The sequence below is a fragment of the Eptesicus fuscus genome, chromosome 10 (assembly GCF_027574615.1).
Source record: "Eptesicus fuscus isolate TK198812 chromosome 10, DD_ASM_mEF_20220401, whole genome shotgun sequence".
Taxonomy (NCBI): domain Eukaryota; kingdom Metazoa; phylum Chordata; class Mammalia; order Chiroptera; family Vespertilionidae; genus Eptesicus; species Eptesicus fuscus.
This window is the reverse complement of record NC_072482.1, coordinates 48,997,698-49,025,534: the sequence shown is the minus strand read 5'-3', so window position 1 is coordinate 49,025,534 and position 27,837 is coordinate 48,997,698. Positions and strand designations below refer to the sequence as shown.

At 37.1% G+C, this 27,837-nt stretch overlaps 1 protein-coding gene across 1 annotated transcript in view; it reads left to right on the top strand.

Moving 5' to 3' along the window:
• The window catches only part of LOC103294148 (ephrin type-A receptor 7), a 119,182-nt gene that overhangs the window by 72,088 nt on the left and 19,257 nt on the right, over nucleotides 1-27,837 (top strand). Inside the window, exons 4-7 of the mRNA XM_054722666.1 lie at nucleotides 15,083-15,207; nucleotides 18,697-18,880; nucleotides 25,874-25,982; nucleotides 26,560-26,615. Coding sequence (XP_054578641.1) covers nucleotides 15,083-15,207; nucleotides 18,697-18,880; nucleotides 25,874-25,982; nucleotides 26,560-26,615 — 474 coding nt within the window. The remainder of the gene's footprint in view (nucleotides 1-15,082; nucleotides 15,208-18,696; nucleotides 18,881-25,873; nucleotides 25,983-26,559; nucleotides 26,616-27,837) is intronic.

The window sequence follows — 27,837 nt, the reverse complement described above, 5'->3', positions numbered from 1 at the left end:
CAGTGCATGAATTTTCATGTGCTGGGCCTCTAGTTTAGAAATAAAGTTGAAACTCCATATGGCAAGAGGAGGGAAGGGGGAGGAGGCAAGCCATGTATCAGTATAAGAGACATGAGAATTGCAGGAAGATTTGGAAAGATCTTAATTACACCTATATTCAATATAATAAACACATTTTGTTCATTGTACTGGTTTTTTTTGTTTGGCTTAGTTACTAGTGTTAAAACAGAACTGTTTTTTTATTCCTTTTCTGTACAAATCTACAATATTTTAACAATATGCTAGGTCGGATACATGTTTGTGGCCTAACCTGAAAATCTAAGTGCTATTTATGATATTGTTTCTATGAGGAATGAAGTCCAGTTACAAACAAGGCGGGAGAGGCTCCCACTACCTCCACTGTGCTGGCCAGCCAATGAGACAGCTGGCTTCTGACTGAGCCACACTCCCCTTTCGGAAGCGCACTTACCACCAGGGAGCAGCTCCTGCATTGAGCGTCTGCCCCCATGGTGGTCCGTGCTAGTCACAGAGACTGGCCATTCTGCCATTGGGTCGATTTGCATATTAGCAACCGGTCTTTCCGCCACTAGAGTCAATTTGCCTATTACCCTTTTATTATATAGGATTGGTAACTCTTGTTACCTGTATCTGTTCATTGTAACTCAAGATTTTCTCAGTGCATAGAAGTGATTCCGTAGTTTTATGTGTTGATTTTTAAAGAACATTATAGGAAGTTAAACTGAATGCCCAGCCGGCTATGAAAAACAAAAAGTGACTTCTAAGATATTGGCCACTGTAGTGAACTTCATTAATTTTCTCTTTGTGCTAAAATATGTTTTAGTAAATTAATGCCATATTGCACCATTGCCATCATACAGGTTTAGGGAATTTAAAGTAGTTTTCATTTATGCTTAAATGCCTAGGCAATAGCTTTTACATGGTGAGGCAGCATGTGTAAAATACAAGCTGCAATGCTAATTGAAATGTATTTAGCAGATGCTATTAAACTAAATGCTTAGTTTGTGGTAGGTTCTTGAAATAATAAATCTTGACTGGTATTGAGAAGTTATGATTAAGTAATATGAATTTCTTAAGTTTATGCACTTTGGAGATGAAAATATATTCAGATAACCTGGAGCAACTGAGATGATAACATTCTTTAATTGCACATTTTAAATGAGGTAATTTTAATGAGTTTTTAGATACTGTACTTGTTTCCTTCTTTTATTATCTTCCTCTGCCTCATCCCTCCACCACCTCTTTCTTGTTTCATTCTTCTCCCTTCCTTTATTCTTTCTTCTCTCTTCTATTCCTTGAATAATTTGACTTAATAGGATGGGAAATTAAAATCAAATAAATTGTGAGGAGCACCAGAGTTATGATTTGGGGAAAAAAACTTTTAAAAATAAAATGAGCAAAACCAGTAATGGACAATTTCTGCCAAAGTTAATATTGTTAAATAATATTTAAGAAAGTAGGTTGGTTTGGATATCTATGTGTTTTAGACCAAGAATAAATAGATTAAAAAACAATTCATGCCCTAGCCAGTTTGGTTCAGCAGTTAGAGTGTTGGACCACAGAGTGAAGGGTCACGGGTTCCATTCTGTTCAAGGGCACCTACCTTGGGCAGGGCACATGTGGAAGGCAACAAATCAATGTGTCTTTCTCACATCAATGTTTCTATCTCTTGGTCTATCCCCCTCCCTTCTACTCTCTCTAAAAATCAATGGGAAAAAAAATCCTCGGTACAGATTACCAAAAACAAAACAAAAAACAAAACAAAACAAAAATCACTTCATACCAGAGTACAAGATGCAAAGAGGAGAATTAGAATAAAAAGAAACCATACAGTGAAATAGTAGGAAATTGATAGCAACCAGAATACAATGGAATCGGTCATTTTCTTCAACCATCATCAAAAAGTTTGCAATAGCCTGGCTGGTATGGCTCTGTGGTTGAGCCTAGACCTATGAGCCAGGAGATTAGCGGTCAGGGCACATGTCCAGGTTGTAGGCTCGATCCCCAGTAGGGGGCATTCAGGAGGCAGCTGATCAATGATTCTCTCATCTTTGATGTTTCTATCTTCTTCTCCCTTCCTCTCTGAAATCAATAAAAAATATTTAAAAAAGAAGTTTACAATAGAGTAAAAGAATGATGTAATATGGAATTGTCAAACTTATTTTTGCTGTATTATGTTTTGTATCACTTTACACACCTGTATATCACTCTACAAAGGAATATACCCTCAATTTTATATCATGTAATCAAGAAGCTTTCAAAAAATGTAAAAAATAACTTAATTAGTAATTCACAGGTGCATATTGTATATCTTTACTTTGGTATATTCATACATACACACATATATGAAACAAACATGTAATGAAATATATGTGATGAGCTCAATTTTATTCCATTTTATTAATTTTTTTAATGTGCTCAGTGAGGACCTGAGCTTCCTTTTATATATATATATATATATATATATATATATATATATATATATCCCCTATCTAATAAAAGAGTAATATGCAAATTAACCATCACTCTGCTACACCCATAAGCCACGCCCACCAGCCAATCAGGAACAAATATGCAAATAAACCCAACCAAGATGGCTATAGCCACAGAGAACAGGAGGGAGGCTTGGGGTCCCAGGCAATGAAGGAAGCCAAGCTTTCCGCCTGCCCTTGCTGGCCTAGGCCTCCACACAAGGCTACAAAGTTTCAATTTTAGAAGGTAAACAAATCCAAACACAAATGGCAGCAGCCACGGAGCTGGAAAGAGCGGGAGGCTAGGGTTGCCCCTGGCAATGGAGGAAGCCAATCTTTCTGCACACCCTGGCCAGCCCAGGCCTCCACTTAAGGCTATAAAGTTTAAATTATAGAAGATAAATCCCAACAGAAATGGCTGCCGCCATGGAGCAAGCAGGAGGCTTGGCTTCGCTCCAGGCTATAAAGTTTCAATTGTAGAAGATAAATCCCAGATACCAGGGCCTCCGCTTGAGTCACTGAAGGGTGTAGCCCGCCTGCAAACCACCACAGGCCCCTCGCCCAGGCCATCCCACGCCCCAAGGGAACTCCCACCCTGATCCGGGACACCCTTCAGGGCAAACCAGCTGGCCCCCACCCATGCACCAGGCCTCTAGCCTATCTAATAAAAGAGTAATATGCAGATTGACCATCACTCCAACACACAAGATGGCTGCCCCCATGTGGTCAAAGATCCTACCCCCATGTGGACTCAAGATGGCCACCACAAAATGGTCAGCTGGGGAGGGCAGTTGGGAGGGAACAGGCCTGCAAGGGAGGGCAGTTGTGGGTGATCAGGCCAGCAGGGGAGGGCAATTGGGAGGGACCAGGCCTGCAAGGGAGGGCGGTTGGGGATGATCAAGCCTGCAGGGGAGGGCAGTTAAGGTTGACCAGGCTGGTAGAGGAGGGAAGTTGGGGGCGACTGGGCCTACAGGGAAGGGCAGTTAGGGTGGACCCAGGCCTGCAAGGAAGGGCAGTTAAGGGTGACCATGCCTGCAGGGGAGGGCAGTTAGGGGTGACCAGGCCTGCAGGGGGGTCAGTTAGGGGCAAACAGGCTGGCAGGGGAGCAGTTAGGTATCAATTAGGCTGGCAGGGGAGTGGTCAGGGGGTGATCAGCTGGCAAGCACAAGCTGTTAGGGGCAATCAGGAAGGCAGACAGGCAAGCAGTTGGGAACCAGCAATCCTGGATTGTGAGAGGGATGTCCCGGATTAGAGAGGGTGCAGGCTGAGCTGAGGGACACCCCCCTCCCGTGCACTAAATTCGTGCACCGGGCCTTTTTATATATATAAAATCATATACATATGATTTTTTACAGAGAAGAAGGGAGAGGGATAGAGAGTTAGAAACATCGATGAGAGAGAAACATCAATCAGCTGCCTCCTGCACACCTCCTACTGGGGATGTGCCCACAACCCAGGTACATGCCCTTGACTGGAATCGAACCTGGGACCTTTCATTCCGCAGGCCGACACTCTAGCCACTGAGCCAAACCGGTTAGGGCCCATTTTATTAATTTTTTAATAAAAATGTGGTTTTAACACATTATATTAATTTTAAAATAATGAAAAACAATGGTGTACTAGAAGAGGAGTTGGGAGTTATAAATGCAGTATAGTCACATAGTACAAAGTTGGCATTTAGTAATGCAAGTTTTATTCTAATGGGATATATGATTTATTCTGATTGTATATAATTAACATAGTGCTTTAAAGCAAATCTCACCCCTCCTCTTTCTTTCATATTATTCCTATTGATAATATTTCTCTTAATAAACAACCTACATGTTGTTTGAATGCATGCTTTATTACTTCTGAAAAGTAAACCACATCTGTGGAGTTTCAGAATGTTGTTATAATATACAGAACAATATTTTAAACATTGTGTATATATTTGGGGAGAGGAACTAAGGAGTATTTTTAAGCCACACCATTATTTGTGTAAATATTAATGTATATTATTACATAATATAAGAATATTTCATGTTTTTATGATATGTAATATATAATAGTACATAAATTAAGCTTATTAATCTAAATGAGGATTATACTCATGTACATATTGTAAGGAAATATAGTTACAGTGTATCAAGTGCAAGATAATTTATATTTTGTTTGATATAAATTAATGGAAAGAATATTCATTATAAATAATTTAGCTATGAAAATAATAATTAAAGATATTCATAACAAACATTTGGACTAACCTAACATTTCAAAAATTGTCAACTAGTATTGAAATATTTTTATGATTAAAATACAACACAATTCTCTCTTTATTGAAAAAACATGTTCCAAAGTCAAATAAAATATACACAATTAAAACTTATTTGATGACATGTAAGGAAGGTTTGGGTCATAAAGAAATGTGTGTGTGTGTGTGTGTGTGTGTGTGTGTGTATGCGTGTATCTTATTTAAGTTAATTTTCATAACTAAAATCATCTAGCTATGGGTTGTAGTTATGTAGTCGCCTTATAAACAAGCTAGATGTTAACCATGGATTCTTAGAAAATTAGAGATGGAGTGAGAGGGCCTGATAGATCAAATTTAAAAGTGTTTTAAAAGAATTATTAAAAATATTACTTTTCTCATCACCCAAAATAGAAAAGATTGCTTCATTGGTACTGCTTCGTTAACTTTATGGATTATAATATTTGAAAAGGATGTGTGCTGTCATTCCTCTTCCCATTTTGGTAGTTTTTTGTGGTGTTTTGTTTTTTTTTGTGTGTGGGTGTTTTTTTTTTTTTGCAATAAGTTCCTTCTAAATGACTTAACATAAATTCTTATTAGTACATATAAAATACAGAGTATAAATTATAGAAATCGGTTATATCTAAATTATATAAGTTGAATAAAAATGTCAATATACTGTTTTAAAATCTAAAATTTGCCAGCAATTTTCATGTAGAGTATTAGAATCCCACTTGAAATAACAATTTATGCTCCCGCCAAAGTTTCAAAAGGACTGTTCTGAAACTCATGTGTAGATCAGCTTCATATGAGGAGCATTTGAAAAATACTGATGCCTTAATTTGTTTTCAGAATTAGAGTATTCTGGAGTAAGGTCAAGGCACCAGTAAGTCTATTACAGACAAAGTCTAAGATAATAATACATAATACTGGGTGTCACAAAAATGCATACACACTTTGAATGATTATAAAGTCGATGTTTATTAACATACAGGTCATTTTCAAAATTTAAAAGAATCTACTGAAATAAATCATTTCTTTTGCAATGCCTGTTTTCAAACTGATGACCATTCTGGTCCAGGCACCGCTGATAACACGAAGCAATGAAATCACAAACATCAAGAGTAATTTTGTTCGGTGTTTGTCAATCCATCAACTGTTGGCGTTTTTATACCACAAACTTTATCTTTTATGTATTCCCATAAAAAAAGGCTAGTGGCACTTAGGATAAATTTTCTTAGTTTAAAGCTTAGTCTGGCTTCACCCATTATTTCAAATCAGTTAAACCTGAAAAGGAATGAAAATGAGATGAGTTGTCAGCTGTTAAGTGGAAATGAAATGTGTTTTAATAAACACTGCCTTTATAATTATTCAGTGTGTGTATTCATTTTAGGGGCCACCTTGTATATTTTCTGAGTTCCTACCAGGTGTCAGGAATGGTTTTAAGTATTTATATATTACATGTATTTATATATTAAATTTCTAGAATAATTTTATTTATGAAGTATCCAGTCTGATTATAGCTACACTGAATTTTAAATCTGAGAAAACTGAGGCACATGGATGTCCCGTTCCTTGTTTAAGGTCACACCATCTGCAAATAAGCAGTGGACCCCAGGTGCAGAGCTGGCGCCGTGCTCTTCAGTCCTACCCTCCCGTACTTCTCTAAATGTCCTGCCTTCAAGGAGCATCGGAATAACTGAGGAGATAAACGGCTATAAAATAATTAAATGTTATATTGTGTAGTGCTGTCAGCAAAGAAAATATGTTCCTAGAAAAAAATCTATCTTAAATGAAAATCCCAATAAGATATCACCTCACACCTGTCAGAATGGCTCTCATCAATAAATCAACAAACAGTAAGTGTTGAGGAGGATGTGGAGAACAGGGAACCCTCGTGCACCGCTGGTGGGATGCAGATTGATACAATCACTATGGAAAACAGTGTAGAGGTTCCTCAAAAACTAAAAATAGAATTGCCTTATGACCCAGTGATTCCATTTCTGGGTATTTATCCAAAGAAACAAGAAACATTAATTCTAAAGAATATATGCACTCCTCTGTTCATTGCTATGTCATTTACAATAGACAAGATATGGAGGCAACCCAAATGCCTCTCAGTAGGTGAGTGGATATAAAAGCTATGGTACATCTACACAATGGAATACCACTCGGCCATGAAAAGAATGAAAGCCTACCTTTTGCAACAGCATGGATGGAACTGGAGGGTATTATGCTAAGTGAAATAAGTCAGACTGAGAAAGACAAATACCATATGATTTCACTTATATGTGGAATCTAAATAACAAACTAACAAACAAAATAGAAACAGACTCATAGGTACAAAGAGCAGACTGACAGCTTGACAGAGGGGAGGGGACTTGGGGAGCTGGGTGAAAAAGGTGAAGGGATTAAGAAGTACAAATTGGTAGTGACAGAACAGTCACAGAGATGTTGGTTACAGCGTAGGGAATAAGGTTAGTAGTATCATAATCACTATGTGTGGGCCCATCTGGTGCTTGAAACATCAGGTGGACCACTCTGTAAAGTGCATGATTTTCTAGCCACTATGCTATACATCTTGAAACTAATACAGAATCATATTTAATGTAAACTGTAATTGGAGAAAATTCTGTATTAGCTGAAGCAGAGGAAGAATGATTCAGTGAGTGGTGACTTATTGGTGGAGGCTTCTAGAGAGAAAATCATGGGCCCAGTCTTGAACCCGGCTGTTATTATTGATTGATAGAAAGTTATCTGTTGCAGGTTATAGACATGATGGCAACATTCCTGATAATTAGTTTAAATATATGCTTATACCAGTCAAACACTGAGTTACAGGAAATGCTTTTGTGTTTTACTCTTTTTTATAAATTTTTTAAATATATTTTATTGATTTTTTACAGAGAGGAAGAGAGAGGGATAGAGAGCTAGAAACATTGATGAGAGAGAAACATCGATCAGCTGCCTCCTGCACACCCCCTATTGGGGATGTGCCCGCAACCAAGGTACATGCCCTTGACCAGAATCGAACCCAGGACCCTTCAGTCGACAGGCCGACGCTCTATCCACTGAGCCAAACTGGTTTCGGCTTGTGTTTTACTCTTTACTGCCTCCCAAGAATTTGCTAGCACTTAGTTCATACTTCATCTATGCTATGATGTTTAACTGTGCATTCAAATTGAGTATATTTACATTCTGACTCTTTTCTACATTAAAATCTCCTTCAAAGTGGGAAATGTGACCTCATCATCTTTGCAGCCCATGCAATTCTTCGTTCATACTATTATCATCATGAAAAATTATTTGTTGAGTTTATAAACAAACTAGAGGCCCAGTGCACGAAATTCTTGCATGGGGGCAGGGAGTTGTCCCTCAGCCCAGCTTGCACCCTCTCCAATCTGGGACCCCTCGAGGGATGTCTGACTGCCCGTTTAGGCCCGATCCCACCGGACATCCCTCTGACAATCCAAGACTGCTGGCACCCAACTGCTCGCCTGCCTGCCTTCCTGATTTCCCCTAACTGCTTCTGCCTGCCAGCCTGATCACCCCCTAACCACTCCCATGCCAGCCTGATTGATGTCTAACTGCTCCCCTGCCAGCCTGTTTGCCCCCAACTTCCCTCCTCTGCCAGCCTGGTCACCCCTAACTGCCCTCCTCTGCAAGGTTGATCGCCTCCAACTGCCCTCCCTTGCAGGCCTGGTCCCTCCCAACTGCCCTCCCCTGCTGGCCATCTTGTGGTGGCCATCTTGTGTCCACATGGGTGCAGGATCTTTGACCACATAGGGGCAGCTATCTTGAACTTGTGTGTTGGAGTGATGGTCAATCTGCATATTACTCTTTTATTAGATAGGATAGAGGCCTGGTGCATGGGTGGGGACCAGCTGGTTTGCCCTGAAGGGTGTCCTGGATCAGGGTGAGATTCCCTTGTGGCGTGGAGAGGCCTGGGCAAGGGGCCTGTGGTGGTTTGCAGGCCAGCCACGCCCCTGGCGACCCAAGCAGAGGCCCTGGTATCTGGAATTTATTTACCTTCTACAATTGAAACTTTGTAGTCTGGAGCGGAGCCAAGCCTCCTGCCCAATCCGTAGCTGCCGCCGTTTCTGTTTGGATTTGTTTACTTTCTATAATTGAAACTTTGTATCCTTGAGTGGAGGCCTGGGCCCGCCATAGTGTGTGGAAAGCTTGGCTTCCTCTGTTGCTGGGAAAACCCAAGCCTCCCGTCTGGTAGCCATCTTGGTTTGGGTTAATTTGCATACTTGCCCTGATTGGCTGGTGGGTGTGGCTTATATAGCGGAGTGATGGTTAATTTGCATATTACTCTTTTATTAGAGAGGATGAAGCTTTCATCAGAAATGAATAAAAGGTTGTTATAGTGCTTTTACCTCTAAGCATGTTAGTGTAACAGTGAAGGGTACTTAGATAAATGCTAGACTCTGTTTAAGAGACATTGCTACTGAACATTCTAGTATATGATAAGTAGCTTGAACCAGAAAAAAAAAAACATCTTCAAGGAGTCTGCAAAGAAGCAGCAACAATAAAGTGCTTGCGGAGGTAGGTGTTCATCTGACCTACATTTCTATCTCCTCATAGGCCAACAATGTGTGCCTACTCTTTACAAAATATTATTTTATTTTATTTACATTGAAAGTTACAATTACATTGTAATCCTATGAAAACACAAATGCACCAGGATTTACAAATTAACCCCTCATCAATTAGAATTCTAGTCAGTACTTAAACTGAGATTAGCAATCGGCTCAATGTGTGTTTAGAACCAACTGAGAGACACACAGCTTTCCCTACAATACTCACCTCTTTGACCTTAAGGCATTTTACCTAGAGATTCTGCCAGGAAGTGCTAGCTCCTATAGTAATTCATTAAATATCCAAACAATTGGTTACTAATCATCTGATCATAACAGAGAAAACTTTACTCTCAGAAAGATGTATTGTCTGACCATGTTGTAACTATTGCTTTCAAGAGCAAGGTTGTTCTTAATCAAATAGTAGAACACTGACTTTCATAGTTCCTGTTATGTTTTATTATCTTACTGAAAATGTATTGGCTTCATTAAAAAATTTCAGATCTTAGTTTTACTCGTATTTAAGTTGTCTTTTCAGTTATTGTGCTTCAATATATTTAGAAATTCATTCTGTGATATATGTTATTATAATTGTGTATTTTACATTTTGAATAAAAATCATCCTAATTGGTATGTTAGATAGCAATGCAAATAACATAATTTAAGTTTTTAAAAAAGATAAATTCATTTTATACTGATTTTTTTTCTCAACTATGTATTTCAAATGAGATTTTATGTGTGTGTTTTTCTTAGCTACAAATCATGCTTCTCTCCTACCAAAAATAATTTGACAGACATCTATCACAAATTGATTGCTCATAATTGCTGTGGGCTCAATTGCCCTTGTGCTTCTTTTTGTTAGGTAAATTTTATATTTATTGCTCATCATATTACTACTAACCCCTTTGTTTACAGTCAGGAAATTAAAGTTTAGTGAAATCACATGTTAGAATTTTTTTACATGTTCCTACATACCCCCAAAATGGAATTGATATGGTACACGATACTCAACTCTGTGCTATGGCCTAGTGTTTGTTATTGAAATAAATTTATATGTATTTTTATATGTGCTTTTTCTGTAGTATAAAAATGAAACACCTGTAGGGAAGAGTAAGGAAGCTAAAAGTTGTGCGTTAAAAATACCAAGCTGCTAATAATACACATATTTATGATTTCAAAGGGTTGCTAAAAATGAATTCCCTACTGTGCAGCGACAAAAGCATTCAGTAAGGACTATTATTCTGTTACTGTCAGATTTGCATTTGACTGTTCTAAAGATTTGTTCATTTTCACTTTTTGTATTTATTTAATGGAAACCTAACAAATGTCAATAGATTTAACAACTTGAAATGCATGGCAAAAGGTCATTCCATGCTTGTTGACCCATCTTACCTCATTGTATTCTTTAGAAATACAAATATTATGTTTTCACTCACCATTCTTTGTTGAAATTCAATGAGAGCATTTAAGTGAAGTAACAATGACAACTAGTATAAATTGCTTTTTAAATCCTTCATGAGGTTCACTAAAGTTCTACCACAAAGAATATTTTTTTAAATATACAATGAAGATTTATTTCCTATAAGACATTGTGTTTTGAGTGCTAATTAAGATCAAAATTTCTTGACTACATGTTATTGCAACATGAAGTTTGACATATCACATTATCAAACTATCCTATCACTAACCTTTTTTTCATAGACTTTATAAACAGACCAGTAAGTCTATTTTTTGCTTTACTACGTATACAAATTGGTTTTCTATTGCTACCATAAAAATTACTACAAAAACGTAAAAACAATACCTGTTTATTATCTCCCAGTTCCATGGGTCAGAGATCTGGGCACTGTGGGCCTCTCTGCTGGATGCTCTGTTGACAGCCTCACTGGGTGGGGTTAGATTGTTAGCTGTGCCAGGCTCTTATCCGGAGACGGGAAAACCTGCTTCCAAGCTCATTCATACTGTAGCCAGAATCCAGGGCCTTTGCACTTGTAGAATCTAGGCCTCTGTTTCCCTGCCTCTGTCAGCCAGGACCAGTCTTTGATCCTAAAGGCTGTCCCCGTATCTTCTCATGTTTCCCTTATGGTTATACCCTCCCCTGCTTCACACCTCCCTGGCTTCTCCTTCAGCAGCACTCTCTGACACTGGTTGGAGAAATGTCTCTGCTCTACATGCTGATGTGATTAGATTGGACCCACGGGGGGAAATCCAGGATAATAACTGCATTGTAAGATCTATAACCTTTGTTACATCTGCAGTGTTCATTTTGCCATATACTGTTGCACATTCACATATTCCAGAGATTAGACTATGGATATCTTTGGATATCCTCCTACACTATGTTTTAATATTGTATTTCTCCCTACTTTGTGCTAGGAAATTTTTCCATGCATGAAGGTAAACTTAACATTTGGGCGGGGGTGGGGTGGGGTGGGGGGGTGGGGAATGAGAATGGAGCCTTTATAAATATATTTCATCTTAAAATTTAAATGTGTCTTTTGTATTTGGATTTTAATTATAAATTGATTAAGATCAAAAGTCACGCATGAATGCTTGAAGTGCAAAATCTGTAAATTGTTGATTGGTTCAGGTCTTTTATAAACCTGACATTCTCACTGATTATTTTTTTAATTCAAAGGCTCACACTAACAAACCCAGCCCACAAATTACCTTCCGCCTGTTATTAGGTTTCTGCATTCCTGTTGCATCACCTTTATCAACCTTGTTTTCATACTGTTGAAATTTACCCCTTTGAGCCACGGAACCCATCTTCTGAATTTCCTAAGGTCATCTTTCACTGTCATTTGTACAGACTCTAGATATGTCTCAATAAGTCGTGAAGATTTTTAAGGGCAAAAATGTTCCATCTGTTTTTTCAGTTAAAATTAATTTTTGTATATGCATATATCAAGAAATTTAGGTGAGAAATGAATCTGTTAATCATTTGTTAAAAACCCTACTAAAAAAATCATGTTTAAAAGCTCCTCTATATGAAGTATTTTTTTCTACTTTTTCAATTTAGAGAATTTATTATTGCTGGTTACTACTTATTAACTTCAAATCAATTCTGATTATAATATGTTTTATTTTCACTTTGATAATTGTGGAAATTACAATTTAAATGTCACAGCACCTACTTGGTTGTTAACTATGTATAAAATTTAATTGTGTACATATTCTTTTCAAAATGAACTTCAGATTGTGGTAAATTGAATATTTGGTGTAAGTGTGAGTGTATTTTTAGGGAAATTGTAACAATGTGATTAATTTAGTAGATCATATATATATTCACCATAGAAATCATTGAGTTTTAAGATTATGCAACTTCAATTTTACTTATACACATAAATTTATCTGAAAGTAATGACCCTATTAGAATCTGACTAGCTTAGCTATATATCTTTTGGGTTGTATATCCTTAATGCCTATGATATTGAAACTGAAGGGAAAATATTATCAGTTTTCCTGTACCAAAATATTGTATTTGAAGGACATAAGACAGGGAAAGATTTTTCCTATCATGCAATTTATCTACTCTCTAGGGCCATGTGCTAGTACTTCTGTCTCTGATCCTCTCAAATGTGTGACTTGCTACAGTATCACCAAGGGATAATTTTTTTAAAAAGGAAATAGAAATTCTGGAGTATAGTCACAGAAACGGCTGCTTGTACAAAAGGTGCGGGCGGGGGCGGGAGGGGTGGTGTAGCACACTGCACTGTTAGTGCCGACACAGGTTTCAAAATACTATCCATTTGAAAAGTACTTTAGATATTTCTCCCCCAACCCCCAATTACCATAACTTTATTGGTTTTCCAGGATGAAACAATATCATTTCAGTGTGTAACTTGCAGAAATCCAGTCTGTCTATACTTAGATCTTGCTGTAACATATCAGAAACTAAATGAGGTAAATTTATACACCAAGTCCCTCCATACCTTGGAAAATTCAGTGTCTTCTGCCTCCTTCACCTTAATAATTAAGGACAGAAGCTAATCAAAATGTCTTACAGTTTGACTTAGCTGGAAATCACATTTAACTATGTGTGTTACTTGAAAGAGACCTAGAGATTGGTACTGACTAGGTCTCGCACCTATTTTCAGCTAACCTCTTTCCAAATGGCACACGCTGTGTTGTAAACCAGCAGCTTTATAGGGTAATTAAGGGTGTCGACTATTTTGGTATTCTTACCTGGGCTGCGGCATTCTATTTTTTTACTAATTAGAATTAAAATACAGGTTTTTCTGAATGATTTTACCTAAATTAGACAATTAGAGATCATTTACTTAGTAGAATCTCACCTCGTGCTTAGGTGGGGTTTGTTTTCCCAGGAAGCAGCCTCTTGAACATCACAGTGGGCTGAGATACGCCGAGCATGCTCTGGATAGAGAGGCAAATCACTTTAGAAACAAGTGCTTCTTCCCTGCATAGAATCAGGTTTTAAAAGTGGCAAAAAATAAGATTTCTTATTAGAAATTTGCTTCATTGGAAACATCAGACACACATTGATTCTGTAAGCACAGTGTGTTGAGTACTTCACACTGCATCCCCCGAAAGCAAAAGTTGTTCCACTTAATCTTCCCTAGTTATGCTTTTGTTAGTAATCTGTGAGGAAATGGGAGTCATGCATCTTCCATGTCCTTCCCTCCCAACCGTCAAGCCAGAAAGAAGTGAAAAATGTTTTCTCTAGACATTGATACAAGAAAACATTAAAAAGGAGAAGAAGCAAAATAAAGCCAAGAGGATAAACATCAGAGGCTTGCTTAAACAGCTTTGGCCTCCTATAATTGCTTTTCTGTCAGCGGGATTATTAACAAATTTGGACATCTGAAAATTAAATTAACAGCCTGAAAATATTTTACAGGATGAGATAGAGCATGATACATGGAACATAATGACCCCCCTGAAATTCAGCCAGGCCAGTGCAGCTCCTCATTTAGACAGAGAAGACAACTAGTTAATCATCACTGAGCAAATTAGACAGAGCAAATTAGTTTGCTGCATTCCACCGTCTTAGCTACCAAAAGAGAGTATATGCCACTAATTAGAATGAAAGAGCTCTAAGCATATTATTATCTATATAGAAAGAGAAGGCAAAATTATAGTTCGAACTGCTTCTTTCAAAGCTTGAGGCCTAGGTTACCTAAGTATAAAGTACACGTGCAAGAGTATATATGTGTTTCCACACGCATATTTGAATACCAGCAGCTTTAGCATTTTCTTGCCCTTGACCAAATAAAGTGTAAAAAATTTTTTGCCAAGGTTAATTGGTATTCTTTGGGAATACACACACACCCATGAAACATAAATACATTTTTTTAAAAGTGTGATCCCTTTCATTGAAGATTAAAAGTAGCCATTTCATATACTTTTTCTTGCACGATATTAACTTATTTTTTTTCTTTTATAAGCGTATTGCTGTTGCATGTGAAATAAATATTTGGACTTAGTTTATCACTGGAGATTAATCTGAAATCATATTTTGTAGCCTTAATTAGCATTCACTGGCTTAATTGTCATTCTCAGCCCCTGCATTTCCATTTTTCACTAACTTGAACAATGCTATCTTCTGCTGTTTGCACTTTAATTTAAATTCCTATTAAGGTTTATGAACAGTAATAAGGTCCTGTTTGAATATTCATTACCTCCTGAATTGTGAGCTATGAAAAGGTGCTTTCTTTTACCTTAATGAAACTGGCACAGCATGGAACTGATCAGTGGTGACATTTGATTCGAGGCATCCAGTGCATTTTCTCATTGTTTATTGACACATCTTGTCCAAACAGCTCCCTCGCAAGTGAGCGGAGTCATGAAGGAGCGAGTGCTACAGCGGAGTGTGGAGCTTTCCTGGCAGGAGCCAGAGCATCCCAATGGAGTCATCACCGAATATGAAATCAAGTATTACGAGAAAGTAAGTACCAGGAACAGGAAATGTACCACAGCGTGTGTCTCGTGTCGTCCTGCTACACTGCAGACTAAAGTTGGTCATTCTGCCAACTCTTCGGAGGCACTTCAGAATTTTTAGTTAATTTTAGCCAGTTTTGATCATTATCTCCTGGAAACTATGATTCATTATTATAATTTCTGTGTTATTCAATTTCTGCTACACAACTGAAAATATTCCTCTAGTAATACATTTACTTCTTCAGATTTTGAAATCATGATAGTTAGGTGGAGTGTGTTTTAGTGCCACCCAAACCACACAGCCCAATGCATTTTTTTGAAAAATGTTTATTTTAGGATGTCTGCTTGGACCTTTAATGATTTATTTTATGTGTGTGGTTTCAGTGATATGATGATGGCCTAAAATTATTTAGTAATTTGAAAATTAAAGATATTTTTTGCAATAACTTTGCAGTATTCTCTAAACTTTAGAATTGGCTGATGATAGTCTACTTCTTTAAATTCCTTGTGAAATTTAGTTCATCTAGGTTATGATAATCACATCCAAGACCACTTCTTTATACTCCTTTCTCAATGAAAAATAGTACGGCAAAAACCCGAGTGCTGCCTCTGTATCTCCATATTTACTGCATTTTAATAAACAGTGACATGTCTGAGCATTTGAGTGCGTTTATTTCTGACCTGTCTGGAGAGAGGGCGAGCCTGGTGCCCTTAGTCACAAATTGTGATGTAGGCTCTACCGCACAGAAGAACCTGGTTTGAGGTTTGAAACATGGAAACTATTGTTATTACTAGTAGTAATAGTAATAGTAAGTGTTACTATTATTGACTTAAGTGATTTAGCTGAAGTGCTATAATATACACATAACTATTTTAACCATTTATTTATTTATTTTTTAATATATTTTTATTGATTTCAGGGAGGAAGGGAGAGGGAGAGAGAGAGAGAAACATCAAAGAGAATCACTGATCGGCTCCCTCCTGCACACTCCCCACTGGGGATCGAACCCACAACCCGGGCACATGCCCTTGACCAGAATTGAACCAGGGACCCTTCAGTCCACAGGCCGATGCTCTATCCACTAAGCCAAACCAGCCAGGGCTATTTTAACCGGTTAGACAGCTTTTAAAAGTAGGAACTGAAAACTTTGGAAAAACTTGGGGGCTGATCTACTTGAATGAATGCTTAACGTGCACTAGTACATTGGCAATAGATAATATTTTTCCTTTTGAAGCAAAAACAGTTTAAGATTAGTTTCAATGTTCAGATTAAGTTTACAATATTTTGACTTATTATTTCCTTTATAAATTCCTGACTACACTGCCAAAGTTACATTTTAAATACCTCACTTTGTACCAGGGAAACATTTTTATCCCATCAAAAATGTGTTTCTGAGGGAATCCTTGTTTTTAATGTTGGTTTTTATGTCTGTTTTCCAATGAGCTCTAACAGTTATAATCCCTTCTGAAATTACATCAGATTTCAAAAGCAATAAAATACATTTTTTAAATGTAAGTTACAAGGTAAATGAGAGTTTAGTTTCTACAGTGAAACAAGATATTTTGCAAATCCTTACTCAAATAGTTCCTTTTCTATTTTGCATGACAGAAAGAAAATGTTTGTACATTCTCTGAACTTACAAATTAGGCAATAATTAAAAGGGAATAACTGTATTGCACTATAATGTATATAAACATATGATATATACATACCTGGTATATACATATACACACATGTATATATCATTATGTCATCTAATATTAGTTATGCCTTGTTTTATTTTAGATAAATGCATATTTATAATACCAACTATCATTTTTATGAATGGTTATAATAAAAACAATCACAAATCAGTTTCACTATAAATCACAAATATAGTTTGGATATACAGTTATTTACACTTTTGTAAATACTAATGTGAAGAAAAATCAAACAACCAGACTGAACTTTTCAGATTTCAATGAGATTTTTATTGACAGTCACAGTTGAGCGCAGGAATTTATTATAGAACAAATAATAAACTCTCTAAAATTGTATATTTGGATGAGCAGTTTTTATTACTTTTTTCATAAATAGCCCATTAGAGGCATATCAATTAAGTTTTAAATTTGTATTCATTTGCACATTGTTTTGATGGAGTTTTCATATTCTTGAACTTTAAAATTTATTTTATTCTATCTATAATAATAAAAGCATAATATGCTAATTAGACTGGACAGCTGAACGACTTTCCCGACGTCCTTCCGGGTGACCTTCCGCACGAAGCCAGGGCTGCGAGGGCCAAGCCTCTTGCACAAATTTCATGCACCGGGTCTCTAGTCATATATAATATGAAAGTCACATTTTTAAACTCTGTAAGCCTCAGTTTATATATCAGAAAAATGAAGAAATTGAACTAAATTATATTGTTAAGCCATAAATTATACAATATTTTGACTTTTATATAATTCTTTTCATTTAAAATATTCCCTTAATTCCTATATTGTAATAGTGGTTTTATTCTGTTGTAAATGCAGTTTTAATGAAAACAATTGATAATGTCACTATGGCAGCAATGTTCAACCTTTTTCATCTCATGGCACACAGAAACCACTAAAATTCTGTGGCACACCAAAAAATATATTTTTTGCTGATCTGATAAAAATAAGTATAATTTTGATTGATTAAAAAAAACACACAAATAATAGTAATTATCTACCCTTTTTGCTCCAAAGTGAATTTTTTAAAAATCAGGTGCCTATACTCATATATAAGGATTCTGGTACCAAGAATTAACCAATTAGATGCAAACTTATTATGCAACATGACCCATAAGATTCAACTCTATTATATGACCTATATATTTATGGTTCAAGACAAGGCATTCACACCAGACTTATTGTTGTGTTGGCTGTTGTCATTTTTTTTTGTTAGACCATCTAACAGAAAAGAGGTCAGTGTCTCTGGCTAAATAGTGAGGTATTGCATGTTTCAAAAATTCTTGCGACACACTGGTTGAAAATTGCAGTACTATGGTAATAGTGCTAGCTAAATTTTTTTATTTAATAGCTTTCTTCATTTTTAACATGTTTTTTTTTTTTTGCTTGCTAAATAACATTCAGGAAAAATATTAAAAGAACTATCTTATGAAGTGAAAACCTCTACTAAACCATAGATTTTACAGGTGTGTATCCATGTCTTGGTCATTAGGGCATTTTACTTTCTTTATGGCTAACTAGTTCTTGCCACTCTGCCCTCTACCAACAAAGCGAATGTTCCAAATATCATAAGTGTTTAAACAAAAATATTTCTCTTTGAAATTTATACAACAAAGGCATGTGTTCACATTTACATTTTATATTATTTGAGGAACAACTCAATGTGCAATATTCCACAGAGTATCTAATGTAGCCTTTATAATAACAATGCAGCAAATTGAAATAAATTGCAAAAATTGGCTGTCAAACTGCCTAGTTGCGATCACAGTTAAATATGCCCTGTATATATTGTTTCTAGGATCAAAGGGAACGTACCTACTCGACAGTAAAAACCAAGTCCACTTCAGCCTCCATTAATAACCTGAAGCCAGGAACAGTGTATGTTTTCCAGATTCGGGCTTTTACTGCCGCTGGGTATGGAAACTACAGCCCCAGACTTGATGTGGCTACGCTAGAGGAAGCTACAGGTAAAATGTTTGAAGGTAATTACCACCTTGATTTGGATTCTTACACTCTATATTTTTTAAACTCTTGCATTTTTTTTTAACTATTGGGGATGATGATTTGGTTTAAGGTAATTTTTACTTTAAATATGTCTGTAAATATATGTACTTTGTAAAGGTTATTCAGGATAATACTTTTAAATGTGCAGTTTTGTTTTGCAATGTTAGAAACAGGGGATTTCAAATAGTTTCTTTAATACATACTGAGCTTATTTGAAAAAGATGAAGTTAGGAACAGAGGCAGGGCTTGTTCAATAAACAGGGTGATTGTGTAGACCCCAAAAGGAATTTACTCTAGTTGTATCAGTCAAAGCCGCTTCTTTTTAGAAACCCCAAGCGAAGCCAGGATGCACACCAGGGTGGGCCAGAGAAAGATGATATGTAAGAATCTATTACCAAAGGGCAAGTAATTTTACGTTATTTGCCCTTTGGTAATAATTTCAAAAATTGAGCTCAGGAAGTTCTTAGAACATGCATTTATGTTTATTTTTATCACTTTTTTTTTGTGTGTGTGAAATATTTCAAGCATACTAAAGAATATACTTAACATATATATGAAATAGTACGTATTTTTAAATGTATATCTCTGTATCTACCACTCAGCTTAAAAATAAAATGTTACCAATATCTTGTATCCCCTTTATCATTTTGCTTACCTTTATAATGCAACATAAGAACACAACGATCCATGTGTCTATAGTGTATCACAAAGAAGCAGAAGTATCTTAGATGGTGTCCTAGTTTATCATCAGAGTACAAGTTCAGAACAGCTTGAGTACCACTGCTGGTTGTTCTTCAGCTAGCTGAGATCTCAGAGTGTACTTTTGTATTCTGAAATGTTTTTATTTCTCCTGATGTCGCTGCTCAGGCAATGGTTCACCAGCTGTTACCTCATCACCAGCTTGCCAATCTAGCATTCCCACAAAATTCTAAACAAAAATGATAAAAAATATATGATTTTCTTCCCTATATTTTAATAAAATGTTTTTTAAATAAATTAATAAAATTTTGATCAAAGAATTATTTTGACTTCAGAAAAATATTTTCATACATCTTTTAAATGTAGACTAATTATCCTATCTAATAATAGACAAATATGCAAATTGACCATACCTCCGACACACCCACAAGCCACGCCCACCACCCAATCAGAGTGAGTATGCAAATTAACCCAAACCAAGATGGCTACAGCCACAGAGAGCAAGGTTTCCTAGGTAACAGAGGAAGCCAAGCTTTCTGCCAGCAGTTGCAGGCCTAAGCCTCCACTCAAACTACAAAGTTTCAATTATAGAAGGTAAACAAATTCAAACAAATGGCAGCAGAATGGAGCTTGAGAGAGCAGGCCAGGGTTGCCGCAGGCAACAGGGGAAGCAAAGCTTTCCACACACCCTGGCCGGGCCCACCCACTTAAGGCAACAAAGTTTCAATTATAACCCCAACACAAATGGCTGTGGGCCTCAGAGGGAGCCCCAGGCTTGGCTCTGCTCCAGGCTACAAAGTTTCAATTGTAGAAGGAAAATAAATTCCAGATACCAGGGCCTCCGCTTGCATTGCCAGGGGGCGTGGCCCACCTGCAAACCACCACAGGCCTCTCGCTCAGGCCGCCCCACGCCCCAAGGGAATCCCTACCCTGATCCGGGACACCCTTCAGGGCAAACCAGCTGGCCCCCACCCCTATACCAGGCCTCTATCCTATCTAATAAAAGAGTACTATGCAGATTGATCATCACTGCAACACACAATATAGCTGCCCCCATTTGGTCAAAGATCCTGCCCCCATGTGGACACAAGATGGCCAGCAGGAGAGGGCAGTTGGGAGGCACCCGGCCTGCAAGGGAGGGCAGTTGAGAAGGACCAGGCCTGCAAGGGAGGGCAGTTGGAGGTGATCAACCCTGCAGGAGAGGGCAGTTAGGGGTAACCAGTTGGGGGCAAACAGGCTGGCAGCAGAGTGGTTAGGGGGTGATCAGGCTGGCAGGCAGAAGCGGTTAGGGGCAATCAGGAAGGCAGGCAGACAAGCAGTTGGGAGCCAGCAGTCCTGAATTGTGAGAGGGATGTCCGACTGCCCTTTTAGGCCCGATCCCAGGGATCGGGCCTAAAAGGGCAGTCGGACATCCCTTGAGGAGTCCCAGATTGGAGAGGGAACAGGCTGGCCTGAGGGACAACCCCCCTCCGTGCACGAATTTCGTGCACCGGGCCTCTAGTCTTTTATATTACCTAATGATTGTTAAATTTGCCAACAGTATTTGTCTTTCAAAATTTTTTATATTTTTATTTTTTAATATGATTTTATTTATTTTAGAGAGAGAAGGAGGCAGAGAGAGAGATAGAAACATCGATGAGAGAAAAACATCAACATTGATTGGCTGCCTTCAGCATGCCCTCTGTTGGGGAGAGAGCCTACAACCCGGACATGTGCCCTGGTCAGGAACGGAACCCGTGGCCTCGCAGTGCATGGGTGGACATTCAACCACTGAACAACACTGGCTGGGAACATTTTTTTATATTTTTAAACTAAGCAGTAATTCTCAGAACCTCACAGAATAAAACATTGAAGTAAATTTGAAATATAAATTATGTTTTTATGATTGTAGATATAATTGTAGATATTCACTGTTACAAAATTAATGCCATTATCTTTATTATTTTTTAAATGGATTATGTAAATTTAAAAATGAGAATAAGTTCAATGGCCCCAAAAACATTAAAGGATTTGAAGTTGAGAATTTAACATTTAAACATCCAAAAACATTAAAGAATTTTTAAGTTGAGGTATCAACATTTAAACATTTTCATGATCTTGTGTTAAATGCGTTCTCATAGTCTTAGGTTGACCTCATGATATTTGTGATTTCTAGTGTAATAAGACACTTCAAATAATGTTTCCATATTCTAATGAATAATTTTAACTTAAAAAACATCAATTACCTCATATTTACCTGCACATTTTTTATCAGTTAAACCATTAGGTTTGAAAAATTGCGAAATATTTTTATCATATGTTTGAATAGATTTTCAAAATGGTTTTTAAAATATTTTCCAAATAGGTTTGAGAACTTTATAAACTACTGTGAATTGTGTTCTGAGATTTGTACATATTATTTTCATTATATAGAAATGAAGCAAATAAGACTCAGAGAGATTAAGATGAAGTAGTGGAACCTGAATGATTACATGAAATAAATCTTAAAAATCAATGTTTGCATTAGAAAAGATTTGGCGATTTTTAGCATAAGAATATTCTCTTCCCCTGGTATAGTTGATGAAAGAATGATCACATCTTTTCTTAATATTGTCTTTCTAGCGCTTGACACATAGAAAGCACTCAATGAATGAACAAATAAATAACTAAAAGTCATCAATTTAGAACAGATTATCAGTATCAATCCATGTGAGTAGACATATTCCTGGTTTCGCATTTCAGCTCTGCCATGTCCAGATGTAGGACTTTGGATGAGTTGTTTCTTTGTACCCTGGTTGCTATAATAGCCACCACCCAATTCAGAGGGCATTCTGAGGATTCAATAAATTAATGTACACAAAGTGCCAAGTTCAGTGCCCAGCACCCGGGCAGTCTTGAGTGTCAGCTTATATTGTTGAGCACACCATTTTAAGCTTTTTGGTCTCAGGAATTAAGATTTTTATTATTTGTACTAGAGGCCCTGTGCACAAATTCGTGCATGGGTGGGATCTGGCCAACCTGCCCCAATTGGGACCGATCAGGCCAGCTGGGGCCATGGGCTGTTGGCCGGCCAGCCCTGCCCCCTGTAGAACTCCCGGATGAACTCCAGTCAAACTCCCGGTCCAGGGGGCAATTTGCATATTAGTCTTTTATTATATAGGACTAGAGGCCCGGTGCACTGGGGTAGGGGGTCCCCTCAGCCCGGCCTGCATCATCTCCAATCCGGGACCCCTCGGGGGATGTCCAACTGCTGGTTTAGGCCTGATTCCTGCGGCCCTAACCCGGCAGTTGGACATCCCTCTCACAATTTAGGACTGCTGATTCCTAATAGCTCACCTGCCTGCCTGCCTGATCACCCCTAACCACACTGCCTGCCAGCCTGGTCGCCACTAACTGCTCTCTCCTGCTGGCCTAGTCATCCCTAACTGCTCTCCCCCACCGGCCTGATCCCCCTAACTGCTCTCCCCTGCTGGCTTGATCACTCCTAACTGCTCTCCCCTGCCAGCCTGACCGCCCCTAACCACCTCTGTCTCAGCCCCTGCTACCGAGGCTTTGTCCGGAAAGATGTCTGGAAGATGTCTGGTCTAATTAGCATATGACCCTTTTATTAGTATAGATTATATCTATTGATATTCACCACATCAGAAATTTAAACTGAAACATTTTTTCAACACACATTTCATTAGCCATCAGGGTGATGATGTCATCCCATGTCATATAACTTCTGGAAAACTCTGTGCACTTATAAGCATATATGAGTAAAAAAAGTCAAATTAACACGGCTGTGTGTCTCAGTGGTTTAGCTTTGTCCCATGCACCAAGAGGTACCAGTTTGATTCCCAGGCAGGGCACATGCCCAGATTGCCAGCTCAATCCCCAGTAGGGGGCGTGCAAGGAGGTAGCTGATCCATGTTTCTCTCTCACTGGTGTTTCTATCTCTCCCTTTCCCTTCCTCCCTCTAAAAATCAATAAAAACGTATTTTAAAAAAGTCAAATTACATTGTATTATATGAAAATAATTTTGGCCTTCCACATTCCTGGAGAGCTCTTGAGGGATCCTCAAGGCTTCCCAGACCATTCTTTGAGAAATAATGATTTAGCACAAGCTACTGTGCTAAGAATTAGAGATGTACAGACACATGACAGAGTTGATACTTTCAATTTAAAGTTTAGTGAAAGACAGACTTGTACACAAATTCTAGCCACGCCGTTAAGTGCTGATAGAGTGCATGGCCCAATGCTGTTAGTGTAAGCAAACAGCGACTCCCTGTGCTAGGAAGAACAGCAGGGAAGATGCCACTGAAGAGAAGTCACTTGAGCACTGTTTGAAAAGAGAAGTTAAACAGACTATTTCATTGCACATATGTCCTAAAAGCCCCTTCTAATGCAAAGTCAACTCTACTGTTTTTATCATTTTTAAACCATGGTGTGTTGATTATGACACCTATAACTTAGTTTTAAATTTTATTACCCATGAAATAGTTGAAAATATTAACCATGGATGTTGACTATGGAAAGATTAAAGTGTGACTCGGCTAGATATAAAAACATATAAATGAATATTCACAAGTTCTATTTCATCATGCACCTGAGTTCAGTTTTCTCATTGGAGTTATGTTCCTGAAGTTAAGGGCAGAACGGAACCTAAGAGAACCAAAGGATTAGACCCATGGGACACATAGATTGAATAGAAACACTTTGTATACATATGTGTATAATTTTCCTTCTTCATGAACAGACTACTCCATCCTTTTTTCTCTCTTACCACATATAAAAAGACAGATGAAAACAACCAAACCAACCAAACAAAAAAACTTTAAATCATCTTTTTGTTGTTGAGCTGTAATTCAAAAATAAAGCTTAAAAGTTGTTTCCTCCCCTCAACCCCTGCCTCATTTAGTTCCCTTGGGGATAAATCAGCAGGTACTGAATTGGCAAGTGTGTATAATACCTTTGTTCAGAAATTATTATACCAGAGCTATTTATATGTTTTTTCAGGGTAAAAGCTATCTATAGTTAGCATAGGTATACAAAATTAAGAGATGAGTTGTCAAAAGGAGGAAGACATAAATAAACTAAAGGAAGGCCAATCAAAAACAAAAACAAACAAACACACACAAAAAACTTCACGCTGCCTGTTGTGGCAGGACATACTCTGCCTACATATAATTTACTGCTCTGGAGACCCAGTCCCTTGCCACTGGCAAGGAGGAGTAATGTTTTCCATCCTGCCGTAAATTAAAGATTACCGCCGTTGATTGTTTCAGAAACAAACAAACTACATTAGTTGGACATTATATGTTATATGATATTTGAAACTGAATCATTTCGTGGAATATACATTTTTATTGTTTTATATTTCTTTGATTACTTTATGAAGGCTATACTGGCATTGAAATTATAATACTCTGAGGGAAATATGACAATTGCAAATTGCGATACAAGTAAAACTCCACTAATTTGGAAAAATGGACGTGGGAAGGCCATGTGACTTGCTGAAGAATTGGAATCAAAGGCTGCTTTAAAGGACATGTAAACATATACCGTTCCCAGAGAGACCCTCCGAAAGGCCAGCAGGGCTTGCCCTAATGAGCATAGAAGAATCACCCAGCATCATGCAGGAAGTGTCTACCATTAGATAATGCTGAAATCTTCTTTAAAGTACTTGCAGAAAGTTTGCTCTTTCATACATAGCTAACCTCCTCTATAATCTTAAACTCTCATATGTGTGTGCATTGCATGCTTTTTCAAATTAATACAAGTAATTCTGCTCTTCTTCATTCTGGTGAATTGTTAAGTCACGATGACTCTAATCACATGATGATTTTTTATTTTATATTGATGACATGAAAGATAAAGCACTTAAGATACTTTGAAAAAATACAGAGAATATGTATTTTGGTTCTTTTTGTATATTCCAGAAAAACAGACCTCGAAGGATCACATACCTTGCTGAGGAAAAATAGGGATTTAATCTCAATTGTAGACCAAAGATCTCTATCTCTGATTCATAACCAAGTTTCCAATCACTAAGCAGGAGATAGGCATTCAATGATGTATTTTATAGGTTTCTTTTATAGCTGAGGAACATAAAATAGATGAAGTACTGTCCTTACCACTTCTTTAAAATGCAAAAATAACATTTAAACGTACACTGATCGAAAACAATGCATTTATTTAAAGTTCGAGGTGAATCTGATGGCATCGCTATCTCCTGTTGGTAAGATTTTGTCTAACCTCTCGAGTGCTTGCCTGGTGTTGAGTGTTGCTGAGCCCGTTTGCTCCGTTTGCAGCCACAGCCGTCTCCAGTGAGCAGAACCCCGTCATTATCATCGCTGTGGTCGCCGTTGCGGGGACCATCATCCTGGTGTTCATGGTCTTCGGCTTCATCATCGGAAGAAGGTAGAACGCACGTTTCTTCTCATCTCTGAGATAAAACTTGTGATTTTTCAGAATTAGGTCCCCCATGGCTTATTACTTAGTACATTAGAATAGTAAATGCAAACACTCTCTGTCTGGTATGAAACATTAAAGGGCACTAAGTTTTCATTCTCCCAAGATCAAAATAAACTTTGAACTTAATCATCGCCTCTAGTTTAAGGGGATGAGTATTGTCATTTCTATTGGGAAAAATTATTCTTCTAGTTAAAGTTTGTGGAAACCATTTAAAATCTGTTGTTGTTGTTGTTGTTTTCCAGGAAAAAAATGTAGAAGCAAATATTTACTCGTTTATAAATCTAAATCTATAAATATGTTCCTTCTACATCGTCTCACACAAATACTTTATATTCTGTGCCTTTTTTTAATCATATGAATTGCTATGTTACTATTATGTTTATAACTATGGACAGGAAGTTTTCGTATTTTGTTTATATATCTAACTAGCATGTTGTAAAATAAATAAAATATTTTACTGAATTTTAAAAATATAAAGGAAGATCATTGAATGTGTTTGTCACAATTTTTTTTTTTTTTTCAGGCACTGTGGATATAGCAAAGCTGACCAAGAAGGGGATGAAGAGCTTTACTTTCATTGTAAGTGTTTGGTTTTTCTTTACTTTCATATATTGCAGTTAATACAGAAACCTGGTTGTTAATATTGGCATGAAAAAATTCCTAACGCATCACCCTTGAAATTATATAATGAGCTCAAAGTACTGCTTTAAAGCATTTGACAATATATTTAGAATGAAAGCCATATCATGTGAATTAAAAAAAATAAAATATATTCTGATATGTAATCTCATAAGAAATTTTAATATAACTGCAGGATATATTAAGCTGCCTTTATGTCACAATTTTTCCTTTTCAAATGTTTCCTACTATTTTAATAATAATCCATTAAATGTTGCATGGCCTGCGTTCTAGCTAAGGAATTCTTATCAAATTAGAAGGCTTTACCACCTAATGAAGTATGCTACCTTGAAAGGCTAAGGAACCACTTTCTCTTCAGCTACTATACATTGTCTATCACTGATAGATATTTTTACCAGACATTAAACGTATAGTAATAGGATTTAATCCTCCAATGTTTTCCTGTAGATTTGGATTACCTAGTTCTTAAAAATTCATTTTAGAAATCGTATTTGGAACAGAGGTTAGGTAACCAAATAGATATCCATCTGCATTACTTTTATTCTTGTTCATTATGGATGACAAGTAAAAAATGAGAGCCATGTGAGTAAATGTTAGGGCTCCATGCATCCAAAGTAAAAATCTAACAATCAAATGATTTTAGTTCTGATAATCCTTGAAATTATTAAGAACAATTTTACTTATTATTTTTCTTAGTAGTAATCATCTTGACTAGAATTTTTTTATGGATAGATAAATTTCCTAAATGGCAAAAGAATTATATCTATTATTGTATTGTTTATCAATTTATTTTGCTAATATCTAAGAAGGTATTGCCATGCACCCATTCTAAAATAACAAGATTATATAGGCATCTATGGAGAAAATGTGTTATTTAAAGACACAAATTTTGAGTTTCTTTAATATGTTTTTATTTGTTGAACCAGCACTGTAACTCTAGCTTTCAAAATAGAAGTGGCTTTAGATAATACATATCTAAATTGATGTTGAAACTCATTAATTTCCAGGCAGGGAGGGTGTTTGGGATACTACAAATTAAAGTAAAAGGTGTGACCAGAGGCGGCTTCTTTAAGAAGCCTAAGCTCCAGGGCCCCTCACTTTCACAGACCCCTGTTTAGGACCTGGTAAAGCCCTAGCCATCCTGTGTGTATAATCTCTTTTT